Genomic DNA, 16,365 nt, shown 5'->3' with positions numbered 1-16,365 from the left:
CTCAATGCCATTGGAGCTCTCTGCCATACCTTCATCGCCCCCTCAATGCCATTGGAGCTCTCTGCCATACCTTCATCGCCCCCTCAATGCCATTGGAGCTCTCAGCCATGCCTTCATCACCCCCTCAATACCATTGGAGCTCTCAGTCGTGCCTTCATCACCCCCTCAACACCATTGGAGCTCTCAGTCGTGCCTTCATCACCCTCTCAATACCATTGGAGCTCTCAGTCGTGCCTTCATCACCCCCTCAACACCATTGGAGCTCTCAGTCGTGCCTTCATCACCCTCTCAATACCATTGCAGCTCTCAGTCGTGCCTTCATCACCCTCTCAATACCATTGGAGCTCTCTGCCATGCCTTCATCACCCCCTCAATACCATTGGAGCTCTCAGCCCTGCCTTCTTCACCCCCTCAACGCCATTGGAGCTCTCAGCCCAGCCTTCTTCACCCTCTCAATACCATTGGAGCTCTCTGCCGTGCCTTCATCACCCCCTCAATGCCATTGGAGCTCTCTGCCGTGCCTTCATCACCCCCTCAATGCCATTGGAACTCTCTGCCATGCATTCTTCACCCCCTCAACGCCATTGGAGCTCTCAACCATGCCTCCATCACCCTCTCAATACCATTGGAGCTCTCTGCTGTACCTTCATCACCTCCGTGCTCAGCTTTCCTCATGCCCTCCTTCTCTCCCAAGCTCCACTCTACACAAATTGCTACCCGAAGATTCAGCCACCTGAATCCTGTCACATGTCGTTCTCCAACCACCCCGACCCTCCCCAAGTGGATTTCAAGTTTGCCTTTATTTCTAAACTCTATCTCATGGCTTCAGTATTCTCCAGCACTCTTCCTCAATCATGCACTCCACTCAGCTGACCTGAGGCTTATTGTTGTCTGCCTCTCACCAACCCCCGCTCCTACCCCGCCTTCAGTTACCACATCTCCACAATCTGTATCTCCACCTCACCAGTTCTGTTAACTCTGCAACTGTATCTTCAACCATCTCTCCTAACTCTCCTTACAAATCACCGTTTGGTATCTGTTCCTCTTTGTGATGCTTTGTTATGTTAAAGATGCAATTGTTGCCCATCAGTGGAAGCAGACTGTTTAACCTTGTATGTTGTCTTTTGTCTGTTCAATGTCTCTGCTACATTCAATATTTTTTAACAAGCTTTCTTTGTTTTACATTCGCCCAGAAAAGGATGTCAGTGCTGGAAATTGAAACTCTTTCCATGTTGTGGCACGGGATAGGTGTTGAGATCCCTGTCAGCTGCGCACAAGTGTACCCTGGCCCTACATTCAGACGAGTGTCTCCTAATGGATCAGTGTTACACGCCTATTCCTCAACAACCACTACCTTTAGAGTCACTCAGTGAGATTGCCGATCACACCCAGTTTTATGTTGTGGACTTGGGAAAATGTTGTGGTTACCCCAAACTCGCTTCACATAGACCAAAAAACCTTTCACCGCAACAGTTTGGGCTGGATTCAATCTAGGTAACATAAGTGAAAGACCAGAGTCTAGGCCTGGTCTCCAGGACCGAACTAGAATCTTCCCAAGATGAAAGCAAAATACTGCAGATGCTGGAAATCTGAAATACAAACAGAAAATGCTGGAAAAACTCAGCAGGTCTGGCAGCATCTGTGGAGAGAAAAACATTTAACGTTTCGAATCTGTATGACCCTTCTTCAGAGCTCTGAAAAAGAGCCATTATGACTTGAAAAGTTAACTGTTTCTCTCTCCATACTTGCTGCCAGACCTACTGAGCTTTTCCAGCATTTTCTGTTTTCATTGTAGCTTCCCTAGTTCTCTTGATTCAAGAACCATTCCTTTAGATTGGAAGATTGAACACATCTCTCCACTGTTTAAGAAGGCGAAAGAGAGAAAGCAGGGTATTATAGACCGGTTAGCCTTACATCTGTTGTGGAAACTTCTCAGAGTCTGTAGTTGAGAACTGAGTGACCAAACACCTTGAAAATTTCCAGCTGATCAGAGAGAGTCACCATGGCTTTGTAAGGATAGGTCATGCCTGATGAATCTGATTGAATTTTTTTGATGAGGTGATTAAAGTAGGAGACAGGGGCATCTCTTGTGGATGTTCTTTATATGGACATCCATAAAGCACTTGATAAAGTTCTTCATTAGAGACTGTTAATTACAGTTGACACTCAAAGAATTAGACAAACTGCTGTTGACCTGGATAGTAAAGCTGCTGAATGGCAGGAGAGAGAGTCAGGATAATGGGCTGGCAGGATGTGACTACTTGTGACCCGCAAGGATCTGTGCTGGGCCTGAACGATTCACGGTATTTATGAATGACTTAGATGATGGAACAAAAAGCCACATGTCCAGATATGCCAATGACACAAAGTTAGGCAGCATTGTAAGCAGTGCAGATGGGAGCATAAACTCACAAAGAGGTATTGGCAGCTTAGGTGAATGGGTTAAACTGTGGCAAATGGATTTCAGTGTACGCAAATGTAAGGTCATCCAATTTGGAATTAAAAGAGATAGAAGAGGATACTTTCTAAATGGTGAAAAGCTAGAAACAGGGGAGATCCATAAAGACTCGGGGATCCGGGTACACAGATCAATAAAATGTCTTGAACAGGTACGGAAAAATAATCAAAAAAGACGAATGGAATTCTGATCTTAATATCTAGAGGACTAGAATACAACGGAGTAAAAGCTGTGATTCAGTTAATTAATGCTCTGGTTCAAGCACAATCCTGGGCACCACATCTTAGGAAGGAGACAGTGGACGTGGAGGGAGTGCTGTGTAGGTCTATCAGAATGATACTGGGATTGCAAAGCAGTGAAACTGATATACATCAGAAGCACAAAATGGGCTCGTAGCAAATCCAGCAGCTGCTTTTTCACTGCGCCAATCTTCCTTCCACTGAACTTCACAGAACAATAGTTCAAAGTCTTTTTGGAGACTTGTTTCCTATTCTCACTGTCATTTTTACTTGGTTTGAAATTCAAAACCTTGGCAATATTTTCCCAAGTGAATGGAAAGTAAAAACTGGGCGCGGTGAAAATTCGGCTGCCAATTTGTGACGATCTGGTTTTGTGCATTCTGGCGTAGACATTTTCTCCCCTCCACAGATTAAATTACAAAAAGAGATTACACAAACCTGGGTTGTACTGGCTGGAATTTAGATGGTTAAAGGGTGGCTTGATTGGAGATATTTCAGGAACAGAAGAGGGTAGTTAGAAAGAATCTACTTTCTCTGGCTTGGGAGTCTAGAAATAGGAGCCATGGTCTAAAAATTACAGCCAGGCTTTTCAATTGTTGTAAAAACCCATCTGGTTCACTGATGCCTTTTAGGGAAGGAAATCTGCCATCCTTACCTGGTCTGGCCTACATGTGACTCCAGACCCACAGCAATGTGGTTGACTCTTAAATGCCCTCTGAAGTGGCCTAGCAAACCACTCAGTTCAAGGGGAATGAGGGATGGGCAACAAATGCTGGCCTTGTCAGTGATGCCCACATCCCACGAAAAAAATAAGTTAAATCACCGACTAATTAGAAAATAGCCACAGTGACTGGGTAGAGCCCAACATCAGTTGTTGTTCACCCCCAAATGATGTGATGGCAGGCTCCTCTGTCTGCTGGCTGTAGCGGGATCGCATGAAATGCGTTTTTCAATCTCTGTACCGTTTCTAGGCAATCTCACGCAGAGAGGCCGCAGGATGGCTGGCGAGGCAAATGGCAGAATTCCATAGTGCTGCAGCCGGCTGCCATGAGGGGCAGTGTAGAGCTTTACTCGGCATCTATACCTGACCGAGGAGTGCCCGTTGCTGACACCAGGTCCCTCAAATGAGAAATGTTTCATTGTCCAGCACAAACTCCTACACCTTGATAAACACAAAGCAGCAATCACCATAAAATTTCAAATAAATCATTAGCTGTTTGCAGCATGAAGGAGGGAGCTTTTTACAGGTAAAGCTCAATTTCAATGTGAAAGATTGATGAAGTTCTATTTTACTCTCAGGATGACAGAGGATCAAAGGTAAGTGTCAGTATTAAGGTGATTTTGATTTCACTTTATAACATTCCACATTAATAACAGACGTTTCCTCAGTGTTACAGTGTTCATGTGTTGTTATTTTGCCATTGTCTGTGTTTTACTGTACATTCCTGTGTAAATACACCCAAAAAAAAGAAAATTGTTGACAGTTTGCTAAGTAGCAAAGATATATCTTCAACTATAATAAAAACAAAATGCTGGAAATCTGAAATAAAAACAGAAAGTGCTAGAAATTCTCAGCAGGTCTGGCAGCATCTGTGGAGAGAGAAACAGAGTTAACATTTTGAGTTGAATATGACCACCTCCCGCCACCACTCACCTGTGGTCTAGGATTTAGCAACAATACTAGGCCTTGGGTGGATGTCATACTGGCAACGGCCACTGTCTCATCAGTGGCGCTGCTGTTCAATAGAGCTGCCAGCCTCTGATTGGCTGGCAGCTCTCATTGGGCGGGACTTCGCTCCTGAGGTTCTTGATCCTGGGAAAGGACCGACACTGACCTGTCATGTGGCTGAATGGCACTTAATTTGGTGGACCTTAAAGAGGCGACGCGGGGCTCCCAATGGTTTTCCAGCCAGTGAGCGAAACCCTTGTTGCCTGCATTAAACTCAGCTCATAAACTCCCACAAATAGCAATCAGATAATAACCAGATCATCTGTTTTCATGATGTTGCTTGAGGAATAAGTCTTTGCCATGACACTAGAACTCCCCCTGCTCTTCTTTGAAATAGCGCCACAGGAGAACAATGTAGCACTCCCTCAGTATTGCACTGAAGTGTCAGTCTAGATTATGTGCTTAAGTCTCTGGAGAGGGGCACAAACCCACAATCTTGCAACTCAATGTTGGAATTGAGTAATGGCTGCAATGAAACTGGGTGCAGACCTAATAATGGGGAACAATTCAGATTTGTCCATTAGGCGTGAAATACAGTTCAACGTTGACAATAATAAAATGGTTAGAGCAGGGAGCATTTGTTTAATAGAACAATCATACTGACGAGGAAAAGGATTTGGGGGTCACTGTGGAATTTTTTTTAAACCATCAATCCAGGATTCAGATGCAATAGAACAAAATGGCAATAAAGGTATAGTAGAGAGAAGGAGAAAGGGCCAATCAGAAGAGGTGTTACTGTTGATGTATGGATCCTGGGCAGATCCACATTTAGAACGCTGTGTATAGTGAGAGCTGCAGCACAGGGCAGCCCAGACAATATCCAGCCTCAGAAATTGGTGTCAGCTGTGGCTCAATAGATAGCACCTCTGATTGTGGGTTCAAGTCTCACTCTAGAGACTTGACCACATAATCCAGGGTGGCACATCAGTGTTGTACTGAGGAAGTGTTGGAGGTGCTGTTTTTCAGATGCAACATTAAATTAAGGCTCTGCTTGCCCCCTCAAGTTGGCACTGTTTCTAAGAGGAGTTATCCATGGTATCAGTTTTGCAGTTGCCTGTCATGTTTCCTATGTTACTACACTTTAAAAGTACTTCATTGGCTGTAAGGTGCTTTTGGACATCTTGAGGTTGTGAAATGTGCTTAGGAATGCAAGTCTTTCTTTTTATATCTAAAGTTATGGGGAACGATTTTGAGCTAACTCTCAGAGAGTCAATCTTCAAAGTGACCTGGCAGACATTTATAAAATTTAAGAGGATTAATTAAGTTGATCTAGACACATGGTTATTACCGATAAAGAGTTCAAAACCAGGGATGCAATTCAAAAATGGGGTAACTTGAGAGGATCTGAGCAGCAGTAAGGAAAGCTAGCTCGATTTTGGAACGAATAGCCACAGAGATAGCAGAGAAATCCCAGCAGGTACAAAGTTGGTGTAATCCAGCCAGAGTGCTGTGTACAATTCTGGTCACTGTACACAGTAGGGAACCAAACTGGTTTCAGCCTAATGATCTATACAGAGAGATCGAAGAGCATGGAATTGTTTATTCTGCAGAAGAGAAGGCTTAGGGGGCAATCTTATTCAAAAACTTTACCAGAATAATTAAATAGAACCAGAATAGTAAATATGATGTTAGCACAAATTCTAGATCCAGGAAACACCGGCTCACATTTAGCAGAGGGAAGGTCTGTATACGATGATGACTCAGTATCTTCACAAAGCTGAATGTGTGGGATGAACTGCCAAGGGGAAGCAGGTAGTGTGTGAAAACTAAAGGAGAATTGTACAGCTATTTGAGGGATTGGATGATTAATGGTATTAGATTTTGGGACCAACTATAGAGAGCCATTATCAATCCTGCACTATGTTCCTAACCCATGAAGTCCACCAAGAACTGTCTCACACAACAGGTAGGGACATGGAATGGATTATCAGGACCTGCATTGAAACAAACACAATAAATGGATTCAAGAGGCAATTCTATTTATTTCTGGACACAGAAGGGACTGAGAGACATGCAGGTTTGCAGGCTTCAGATCAAACAAGTGGCCTTTACAAATTATGAAACTTCCTATATGTGTGTGTATGTGTGTGTCTATGTTTCTTAAAAGGTGTATGTGTGTGTATATCTCTATTACTTTTTGGTGGTTGTCTCCCTTTTGCTCAGTTGTTTGCATCGTTTGTTTTGGCCTCTTTCTCTCTTTTGCCCTCTGTCTCTGTGCCTCCCTCTCTTTGTTTGCATCTCTGTTCCCCATTTGTCTCTTTCTATCTGTCTCTCTGACCTTCTGGCCAACACACTCTCTCTCTCTCTCCCTCTCTCTGTATGGTGCACTTTTTGTCTTCTCTGTTGTAAACTGTTGGGCATAGTTCAATAGGTCTTATTAAGATATTCGCGGTCTTATGTAGTTCAACAGTAAGTATTTATTAACTACTAGAAACTATATACGTAGGTACAGTAAGGGTCCAAGCTCGGAGCTGTCTCCATGCTTGCTTCTACACATGGCTCTGTCCAATACTGCACTGACACCAAGGTGTGGCTCATGTGTTCTCTTACATCACTGTGTGGGCAGTACTGTACTCAGTCCCATGTTAACCCTTTATGTGCCAGACCCTTATACTACATTCTCTTCTCTCTCTATCTCTTACTCTTTTTCAGGCTTTTCTGTTTCTGTGCCTCTCTCTTTCTCTGCTCTCTCTGCCTGCCTCTCTATCTGTCCCTGCCTCCCCCACTTTCTCTGGCATGGAGCTAGCCAGCCTGTTTTACGTGATTGTCTGATCAGTCACTAGTGGGCAGCATGTAATCAAAATCACTGAAATTGTCAGAGGCCAATTTAATGGCTGAAGAATTATCAACCTAAAACCAGGGGGTTTAACATTTCTTGCCTATGGCTGCGTTGCTTTGGTGGGGGTGGGCATGTGGGGGGCTTCATTATCTTTAGTTAGTTTTATTTTTCAATTGTTGATTATTGGGCTAAATGAAATGAGGGTCAGTACTCAGATACAACATCTTTCACACTTCTGCTCTATGTCAGCATGAAATCCTCTCAGGACAGGTACAGTATGGGGCTAGATACAGAGTAAAGCTTCCTCTACAATATCCCATCAAACACTCCCAGAGTTTCTCATCAATTATTCTATGGGCTGTGAGTAAATTTATTCCTTAGCCCCAGATTTTCGCTATCAAGGCGGGTAGCTTGAGTCAAGAAATTTTGCCTCAAGTAGAAAGGCCCCTGAATGGCATGATTTTCACTCCAGGGGAGTGGGTACAGGATAGAGCTGGGCCCACTGCCCCCCGAAACAGGTCAGAGGTGGCCATAGGAATAGCCGAGTGCCAAGGCGACTGGTTAGAAGGCCCTTCTCAACTCTCTGAACTTCATCCCAGTTGTATTAAAGGCTGTCAGGCCCTCTAGCTCTCACCTCTCACCTTCCCCCACCCACCCCCATGGCCCCTTATGCCACCTCAATGCCAACACATGCTAACCTCATGCTCTATACCCATACCCAATGGCCCCTCATACCCTCTGCAGCAGCTCAATGCCAACTTATGCCCCCCCACCGATTCCCCATGGTCCCTTATAGCCCCCATGCCAATTCATGGTGCTTCCATGCCCTTTCACTCAGTACTCACAATGTACATATCCAAAGATCCCTATTGTAACAATGGCATGTGTGGAACTGCTCAGAAAAAAAACGCCTATTCACAAATATTTTGAAAAAGGACTGCTGTACTTACAACCCTATAAAAGTGCCACTCAAGCAGATCATTAAAGTATCAATAACAGAGGCTTCAAACACTTTACACCACTTAATCCTGTGTAAATAAATACTGAGTCATTGACAAAAGAGATCACAGAAAGAACAATTTAATATAACCACTTAAAGATGTCAATCAAGCAAAGTCAACAGTTCTCTCCAGCTGTCAAAATAGAACCCCTGTGAAGAAATCCCTTCATGAGTCTGGGTTCTCAGCCAAGTTTGCACGATGAGGCTATCCGGTTCTACTGGAAGAGTTCTTACACCTGTCCTCATTATGCATGCTTAGCTGTGTGACTCCTGACACTTTGCTTGTATTTGTATCTGTTGCTTCAGAATGAGATAAATCAAGAAGACACTATGGAGGTAGAAGAATCCCACCATTCCCAGTGCTTGTGAAAGCTCTCTATTACAACTGCAAGGCCTGTTTGTTTGAATGGCAATCTAACAAAATGGATCAGTTGTCCCTGAAGCCCCAAGCCCAGATTATGGCGAGAAAGTAGTAATATCAACCAAAACGTTGTCTGAACGTTTTGTCAAAAAGCTGCAACCAAACGCAAAATACCAGGATTTCCGTCTCTCTCAGACTGAGATACCCCTAGGCAATGCGGCTTCAGCCATTCTGCAACCTCTGCTCCTCCCTATTGCTTTGGAAATACTTATTAGAGAGATTATACCCCTCCCCCACCCCCGCCCTGACAGTATAGCAGCCCCTCAGCCCCATTCCCCCCTTGTTTCCATGCCTCCCGTCCGCTTGAAGGCAACATCAACACAACAGCATCCCTACAGTACTCCTTGCACAGAAGTATTTTATAAAGTGGGGAAAAGCCAACACAGGCTATGAGAAGGAGAACATTTTTTCGCAAGCCTTGAAACCTTGTCAGAAAGGTGGGTTGTTGGGATTTTAACTGGAGAGTCGCACTGCCACAGTAACTGGGATGAGCGGGAGTGGGGTCAGAATCTGAGGAATGAAGGTGTTCACAGGAATACATGGCCAGAGAGGATCACTTCAAGAGGGTGGGTCAAAACAGTTTGAAGTGAGAGAAAGATCTTTACGCGCACTCATTGGGACACAGGGAACAAGTGGAACTTGACAAGTTCGGGGGTGTTGGGTGAGAGGGATCTTGCAGGGAAGCTCTGGATCAGACACCTCTGCATCCTCCCTCAATCACGCACAGGATAGAGTAGGCAAAAGAGGAGGACGAGAGGGCTGAGAATCTTATTCTCATCATGGTAGCTACTCTTCACCTCCCGGCAGATTTACGTCCCATTTACTGCTGCTTTCCTGCAAAGGTGGGAGATACTCAGAGTAAATACAGAGTCCTGGGATCGGCTCGTTAAATCTCTCAGCCCCAACACTCCCCCACCCACACCCAGCTGTGGGCTCGGAGATCAATGGACAGTGAGAGAAAAAATGCTTCCTGAGAAAGGACTCCCCCCTTCAACAGAAAAACTGAAGTCTGAGAACACATTGAAACAGACAACGTGGAGATTATGGTTTTACTGTAAAGCCATTCTGCTTAATTTCTTAGCTAATTTTGATTTTTGTATTCACAGGGCATGAAACTGAGTGCAGAGGAGTTCAATGCAATATTCACCTTTTATGACAGGGTAACTATCACCTCAGTGTTAAAGTTACATCCAGTTGAAGAAACTCACTTGGATCTGCATGGCCTATCACAGGCTTTTTCTTTTAACAGATGAATTAAGATTTTCTTTTCTGATTTTCTCCTCTCCTGCTGAAGACAGGTGAGTTTTTCAGATGTACGGCCCCAGGGGCTCATACATACATACAAATTACAAGCAGGAATAGTTCACACAGCCTTTGAGTCTGCTCCATCATTCAATAAGATCATAGCTGATCTGATTTTAACCTCAACTCCACATTCGCACCTACCCTCAATAACCTTTCACCCCCTTATCAAGATTCTATCTAGCTCTGCTTTAAAAATATTCAAAGACTCTGCTTCCACCATCTTTTGAGGAAGAAAATTCCAAAGACTCACGACCCTCAGAGAAAAAAATTTTCATCATTTCTGTCTTAAATGGGGAACCCCTTATTTTTAAACAGTGACCCCTAGTTCTAGCTTCTCCCACAAGAGGAAACATCATCCCCACATCCACCTTGTCAAAACCCCTCAGGATCTTACATGTTTCAATCTTCTAAACTTCAGCAGCTACAAGCCTAGCCTGGCCAACCTTTCCTCATAAGACAACCCGCCCAGTCTAAGTATTAGTCTAGTAAACCTTCTCTGAACTGCTTCCAACACATTTCTATCCTTCCTGTACACAGCACTCCAAATGTGGTCTCACTAATGTCCTGTACAACTGAAGCATAACCTCCCTCCTTTTATATTCAATTCCCCTTACAATAAATGATAACATCCTATTAGCTTTCCTAATTACTTACTGTACCTACATAATAACCTTTTGCAATTCATGCACTAGGACACCCAGATCCCTCTGCATCTCAGAGCTCTGCAATCTCTCACCATTTAAATAATATGCTTCTCTTTTATTCCTCCTGCTAAAATGGTCAATTTCACATTTTCTCACATTATACTCCATTTGCCAGATCTTTGCCCACCCACTTAACCTATCCATACCATTTCAGTCTCCTTATGTCCTCTTCACAGCTTGCTTTCCCACCTATCTTTGTGTCAGCAAATTTAGCAACCATACCTTCAGTCCCTTCATCCAAGTCATTTATAATATAAATTGTAAACAGTTGAGGTCCCAGCACTGATCCCTGTGGCACACCACTCGTTACATTGTGCCAACCAGAAAATGACTCATTTATGTCTACTCTCTGTTTCCTGTTAGTCAACCAATCTTCTATCCATGCTTGAGAGACTCTACCTCCAAACCATCAATCCGATATGTGGGACGAGATGGTGAGAGCATGAAAAGGAAGTACCACAGACACAAAAGCAAAATTCTGTGGATGCTGGAAATCGGAAATAAAAACAGAAAGTGCTGGAAATACTCAGCAGGTCTTACAGCTTCTGTGGAGAGGGAAACAGCGTTAATGGGCAGAATTTCAGATTCCAGTCAAAGGTGGGAAGGCCCGGAAATTTGTCAGAGAGGGACGTACCAGGTTGCTGACATGTTCCCGCTCCAGGCATTTTCATTACATGCAGAATGGGAGGCACCAATAGCGGCTAATCCATTACGGCACTGAAGGGCCGATTAAGACCAATTTTCTGAGGTCGACTGTTTTCAGTTGACTAGCGGGCCTCCCACAGCCCACAGCAGCCAAAGCCAGGCCAATACATCTCCCAGCAGCAGAGTGTGGGTTGGGGGGGGTAAAGGTGGGGGGCGGGGTCCAGTGCCAGCATTGATTTACACCCTCCGCCCCTCCCTGCACAGCTGACATACTAAGATGGCCACAGCTGCTGTTCTTTACAAAAGTCTTCAGAGGGTGCTTCCATCTTGAGGTGCCCTCTCCATGCATTGCCAACTCCAACCTTGGTAGGGCTGCCAATATGTCATTGCTGGGGAGGGTTCCTCCTATCGGCCATCCCATCTCGGGGGCCTATCTGTCGTCCTTAATTGGAAGGTCAGAGTGTTCCTTGGTCACTGATTGGCCTTGCTGACTAAAATGGCATTGAGCGTCAGGCAGCGATGCGATACAGGGTCGGGAATAACGAAAGATCTCGACCTGAAACGTTAACTCTCTTTCTCTCTCCACAGATTCTACCAAACCTGCTGAGTATTTCCATTCTCTGTTTTATCACAGTCGGATTCTGACCTCAGCCCATGGCCGCACATCCTGGTACCCTGGAGCAGGTCACAGGATAGTGGTCAGGAGCAGTGACACTGACTGTTGTTCCTCCTCTGTGGCCCAAAGAGGCTGGTTCCAAATTGTAACACCTCAGCTGGCATCCCGAAAAACATCAGCTAACTTAACACTGACCAGAGATTGAACCTGGGACTTTTTTGGTTTTTGTGCTGTACTGGGCGCCAGTAGAAATCTCAAGTGTCCATTCATAGGCACAAACAGGAACGATTTACTGCAAGAATCACAGAATTCAGAATTGAAGAATTTTAACAGCACAGAAGGAGGCCATTTGGCCCATTGTGCCTGCACTGTCTCTCTCCAATTGAGCATTATGACCTAGTGCCACTGCCCTGCCTTTTCCCTCTATCCCTCCACATTGTTTCTATTCACAGAACTGTGCCAGGGAGCCAGTAAAAATCATGGGAACTCCAGGAGCATCAGGACAGGAAGAGGCCATTCAGCTGCTCAAGCCTGTTCAGCCATCGCTTGAGTTCATGGCTGATCTGTACTGCAGTTCCTCTTACTTTGCTCCAAACCCTGGAACCCCTTACCGAACAAAAAATGACCATCCCAATCTTGAATTCTGTCAGCTCTTCTCGAATTTCCAATGAGGAGTGTCATCAATTGAAAAATTGCAACAACACTCACATTCCATGCAAAAATTAAAATAATTTGTAAATGATGGGAATATGTTGTCCAGTGCCTTTCCTAAGCAATGCTGAGCACAGGGAAGGAGGCTCTTTATGATTAAATGGCCATTTTTGTTACTCAGCTGGTCACACAGGCTAGGCTGGTGCTGCCTTGCTTTAGGCCCACCATTGAAGCCACTGGCTGCCCGCGCCCTGCCACAGCTGTGCCCCGCTACCCTGCAGAGGTCCGGGGACTCCACTCAAAATATGCAAAGCTGCTTGACCCCTGGAGGGGTTAGGGGAGGAGGGAGGGTGAACTCAAGCGCTGCGCTGTTAGGATTCCAATGAAACAGATAATCCCCCCCACTTATTGCTTGATTAGCAAACTGCCCTAGTTATTTATGTTGGGGCGGTGGGGGGAGGATTGAGTTGATGCTATTGTTTCTCATATGATTTTACTTAGTATGTTCTGTCTGCTTTCTCAGGATGGAAATGGCTACATCGATAGTAATGAACTGGATGCGTTACTGAAAGATTTATATGAGAAAAATAAAAAGGTGGGTTCAGGAGGACATCAATAACACGGGGAGCCAGGAACCCTTCCTGTTTGCTCATTAAGGCGAAGGTCATCAATATGGGGAATCAAACGGTTTTTGCATTTACTGTCCCCAGCAAACACTCCCAGGCAGGTACAGCACGGGGTTAGATACAGAGTAAAGCTCCCTCTACACTGTCCCCATCAAACACTCCCAGGGCAGGTACAGCACGGTGTTAGATACAGAGTAAAGCTCCCTCTACACTGTCCCCATCAAACACTCCCAGGACAGGTACAGCATGGGGTTAGATGCAGAGTAAAGCTCCCTCTACACTGTCCCCATCAAACACTCCCAGGGCAGGAACAGCACGGGGTTAGATACAGAGTAAAGCACCCTCTACACTGTCCCCATCAAATACTCCCAGGGCAGGAACAGCACGGGGTTAGATACAGAGTAAAGCCCCTTCTACACTCTCCCCATCAAATACTCCCAGGACAGGAACAGCACGGGGTTAGATACAGAGTAAAGCTCCCTCTACACTGTCCCCATCAAACACTCCCAGGACAGGTACAGCATGGGGTTAGATACAGAGTAAAGCCCCTTCTACACTCTCCCCATCAAACACTCCCAGGACAGGAACAGCACGGAGTTAGATACAGGGTAAAGCTCCCTCTACACTGTCCCCATCAAACACTCCCAGGACAGGTACAGCACGGGGTTAGATACAGAGTAAAGCTCCCTCTACACCGTCCCCATCAAACACTCCCAGGGCAGGAACAGCACAGGGTTAAATACAGAGTAAAGCTCCCTTCACACTGTCCCTATTAAACACTCCCAGGGCTGATACAGCACAGGTTAAATACAGAGTAAAGCTCCCTTCACACTGTCCCTATTAAACACTCACAGGGCTGATACAGCACGGGGTTAGATACAGAGTAAAGCTCCCTCTACACTGTCCCTATTAAACACTCCCAGGGCTGATACAGCACAGGTTAAATACAGAGTAAAGCTGTTTCTACAACGTCGCATGAATCAATCAATCAGTCCCAGGGCAGTTGCGCATGGATTGGTCCCTAACTGCAGAAGTGTGACGTTGTTCCAATTGCTGTGACCTGTTAAGCGAGAGCGGCTCTGAATTGCCAATCATTTCTGAACCGGGAGGTTTTAGCACTGTAGGGATTAGATCAAGACTGCATGGACCAAAAACAAGGAAGTGTCCCTACTTGGACAGTCAGAAACAGGCTAGCCACAAGATGGCCAGTGGGGAAATAGGAAAACATTACCCTGGCTGATACCTAGCCTGGGAGTGCTTGATGTCAACATTGGCTAACTAAAAAGAGAAGTGTTCCACTCCCATCACACCAACAGCCCCACATCTTTGAGCACAAAATTTTAAAGAAATTATATACAAATAAGTTTAAAAAATATGTAACAAAAAATGATCCACAGCCAAGGGCACGTGATGTATTATTTTTTTTTTGCCCTAGGAAATGGATATTAAGAAACTAACTGCATACAAGAAAAATATCTTGTCCCTCTCACACGGTGGGAAGCTGTATCGGCGGGAGCTGGAGATGATTTTGTGCACGGAGCCACTGTAGGGATGACCTCTTTGACAAAGAATGCATCACCCTATATCATTCAGCCCACCTCCCCATCCTTCCCCCAGCCAACGCTACTCCACCCCAGCGCATGTGCAGGGTCTCCTGAATACCACAAATGTGCTTGTATTGCTGATTAAGAAAAGCCACAAAGGATGGACATCGAATTTGTGAGGTGTGAACTCACTCGCAATGATTGTCCATTATTTTCTATATATCTCCCTTTGCTCAGCATTTTAAACCAACAGATAATATATTAGATATATATGTATATATATATACTGTAATATATATAGAAGTCCTTTGAGTCTTGGTAAATGCTGTTGTTTGCCAAAGGTAAGCCTGAGATTTGCAGCAGAAAGTCAATTATCCAACAGACAATTAATGAGGTTTTTTTTTGTTACTCTGTTCTTTTTTATTCCCATCTCCTGAGAATCCAGAATTCACGTGGTGTTCCTTGTACAAGACAGTGCGTGTGGTGTGTGTGAATGTGTGTGTGTGTGTGTGGTGTGTGTGCATGCGTGTGTGTGTGGTGTGTGTGTGTGGTCTGTGTGGCATGTGTGGTGTGTGTGCATGCGTGTGTGGTGTGTGTGCGTGTATGTGGTGTGTGTGCATGTGGTGTGTGATATGTGTGTGTGTGTGTGGTGTGTGTGTGTGTCGTGTGTGTGTGTGTCGTGTGTGTGTGAGCTCAGGGGGGGGGTGCTGCTGGCTGGACATCCCAGATTTTCTCTCCATTCCCATGAGGAAGTACCTGGCTTGCTCCAGGCTCTACCTCCTCGTCCCCCACCTCCCCCAAACAAAGGCAATGGTTGAGTAAAGGTCACCCAAGTAAATTGCTCAGTGAGGCAAAGGATTCAAATCTCAAAGGGGTCTCAAATGTTTCCTCAGAGCGAACAGAGAGATATGGTGAAGAGATAGCTAGGTGGGTTTGATACAAGTCTGTTAGATGGAATGAGGTGACTGTTGTTAAATGAGGGGGGAGGCAGAAATATCAACAAACATCTGGTCTACTTCTCTTCCACCATATGTCAGCAAGGATATCATACCTGGCACACATCAAACCTCGACATTTAAAAATGTGACATTCATGGAGGGATTTTTTGGTACAGACATGGAGGTAGCTGGTGATGTGAATATAACCATTACAGTCTGTCAGGGGTCAGTGATATAAACATAACCATTACAGTCTGTCAGCGATATATATATAATTATTACAGTCTGACAGGGGTCAGTGTTTTAATATAACCATTACAATCTGTCAGGGGGCAGTGATATAAATATAACCATTACAGTCAGTCAGGGGTCATTGATATAAATACAACCATTACAGGCTGACAGGGGTCAGTAATATATATATAACTATTACAGACTGTCAAAGGTCAGTGATATAAATATAAGTATTACAGTCTGTCAGCGGTCAGTAATATAAATACAACCATTACAGTCTGTCAGAGGTCACTGAGATAAATACAACCATTACAGTCTGTCAAAGGTCAGCGATATAAATATAACCATTACAACCTGTCAGAGGTCAGTGATATAAATATAACCATTACAGCCTGTCAGGGGTCAGTCTTCGTCTTATCGTGTCCACGGACAGCCTATACATGGCCCAGCCAGAACTGGACACATTTTTGCGCCTT

At 44.8% G+C, this 16,365-nt stretch overlaps 1 protein-coding gene across 1 annotated transcript in view; it reads left to right on the top strand.

The window, feature by feature from the left end:
• The window catches only part of calb2a (calbindin 2a), a 66,572-nt gene extending 51,806 nt beyond the window's left edge, over nucleotides 1-14,766 (top strand). Inside the window, exons 7-9 of the mRNA XM_078535203.1 lie at nucleotides 9,733-9,786; nucleotides 13,071-13,142; nucleotides 14,609-14,766. Coding sequence (XP_078391329.1) covers nucleotides 9,733-9,786; nucleotides 13,071-13,142; nucleotides 14,609-14,722 — 240 coding nt within the window. The 3' untranslated portion in view covers nucleotides 14,723-14,766. The remainder of the gene's footprint in view (nucleotides 1-9,732; nucleotides 9,787-13,070; nucleotides 13,143-14,608) is intronic.
• Nucleotides 14,767-16,365: the final 1,599 nt, after the last annotated feature.

This window comes from Cetorhinus maximus, unplaced genomic scaffold, assembly GCF_964194155.1.
Source record: "Cetorhinus maximus unplaced genomic scaffold, sCetMax3.hap1.1 HAP1_SCAFFOLD_325, whole genome shotgun sequence".
Lineage (NCBI taxonomy): Eukaryota > Metazoa > Chordata > Chondrichthyes > Lamniformes > Cetorhinidae > Cetorhinus > Cetorhinus maximus.
This window is presented reverse-complemented; position numbering and strand designations above follow the sequence as displayed.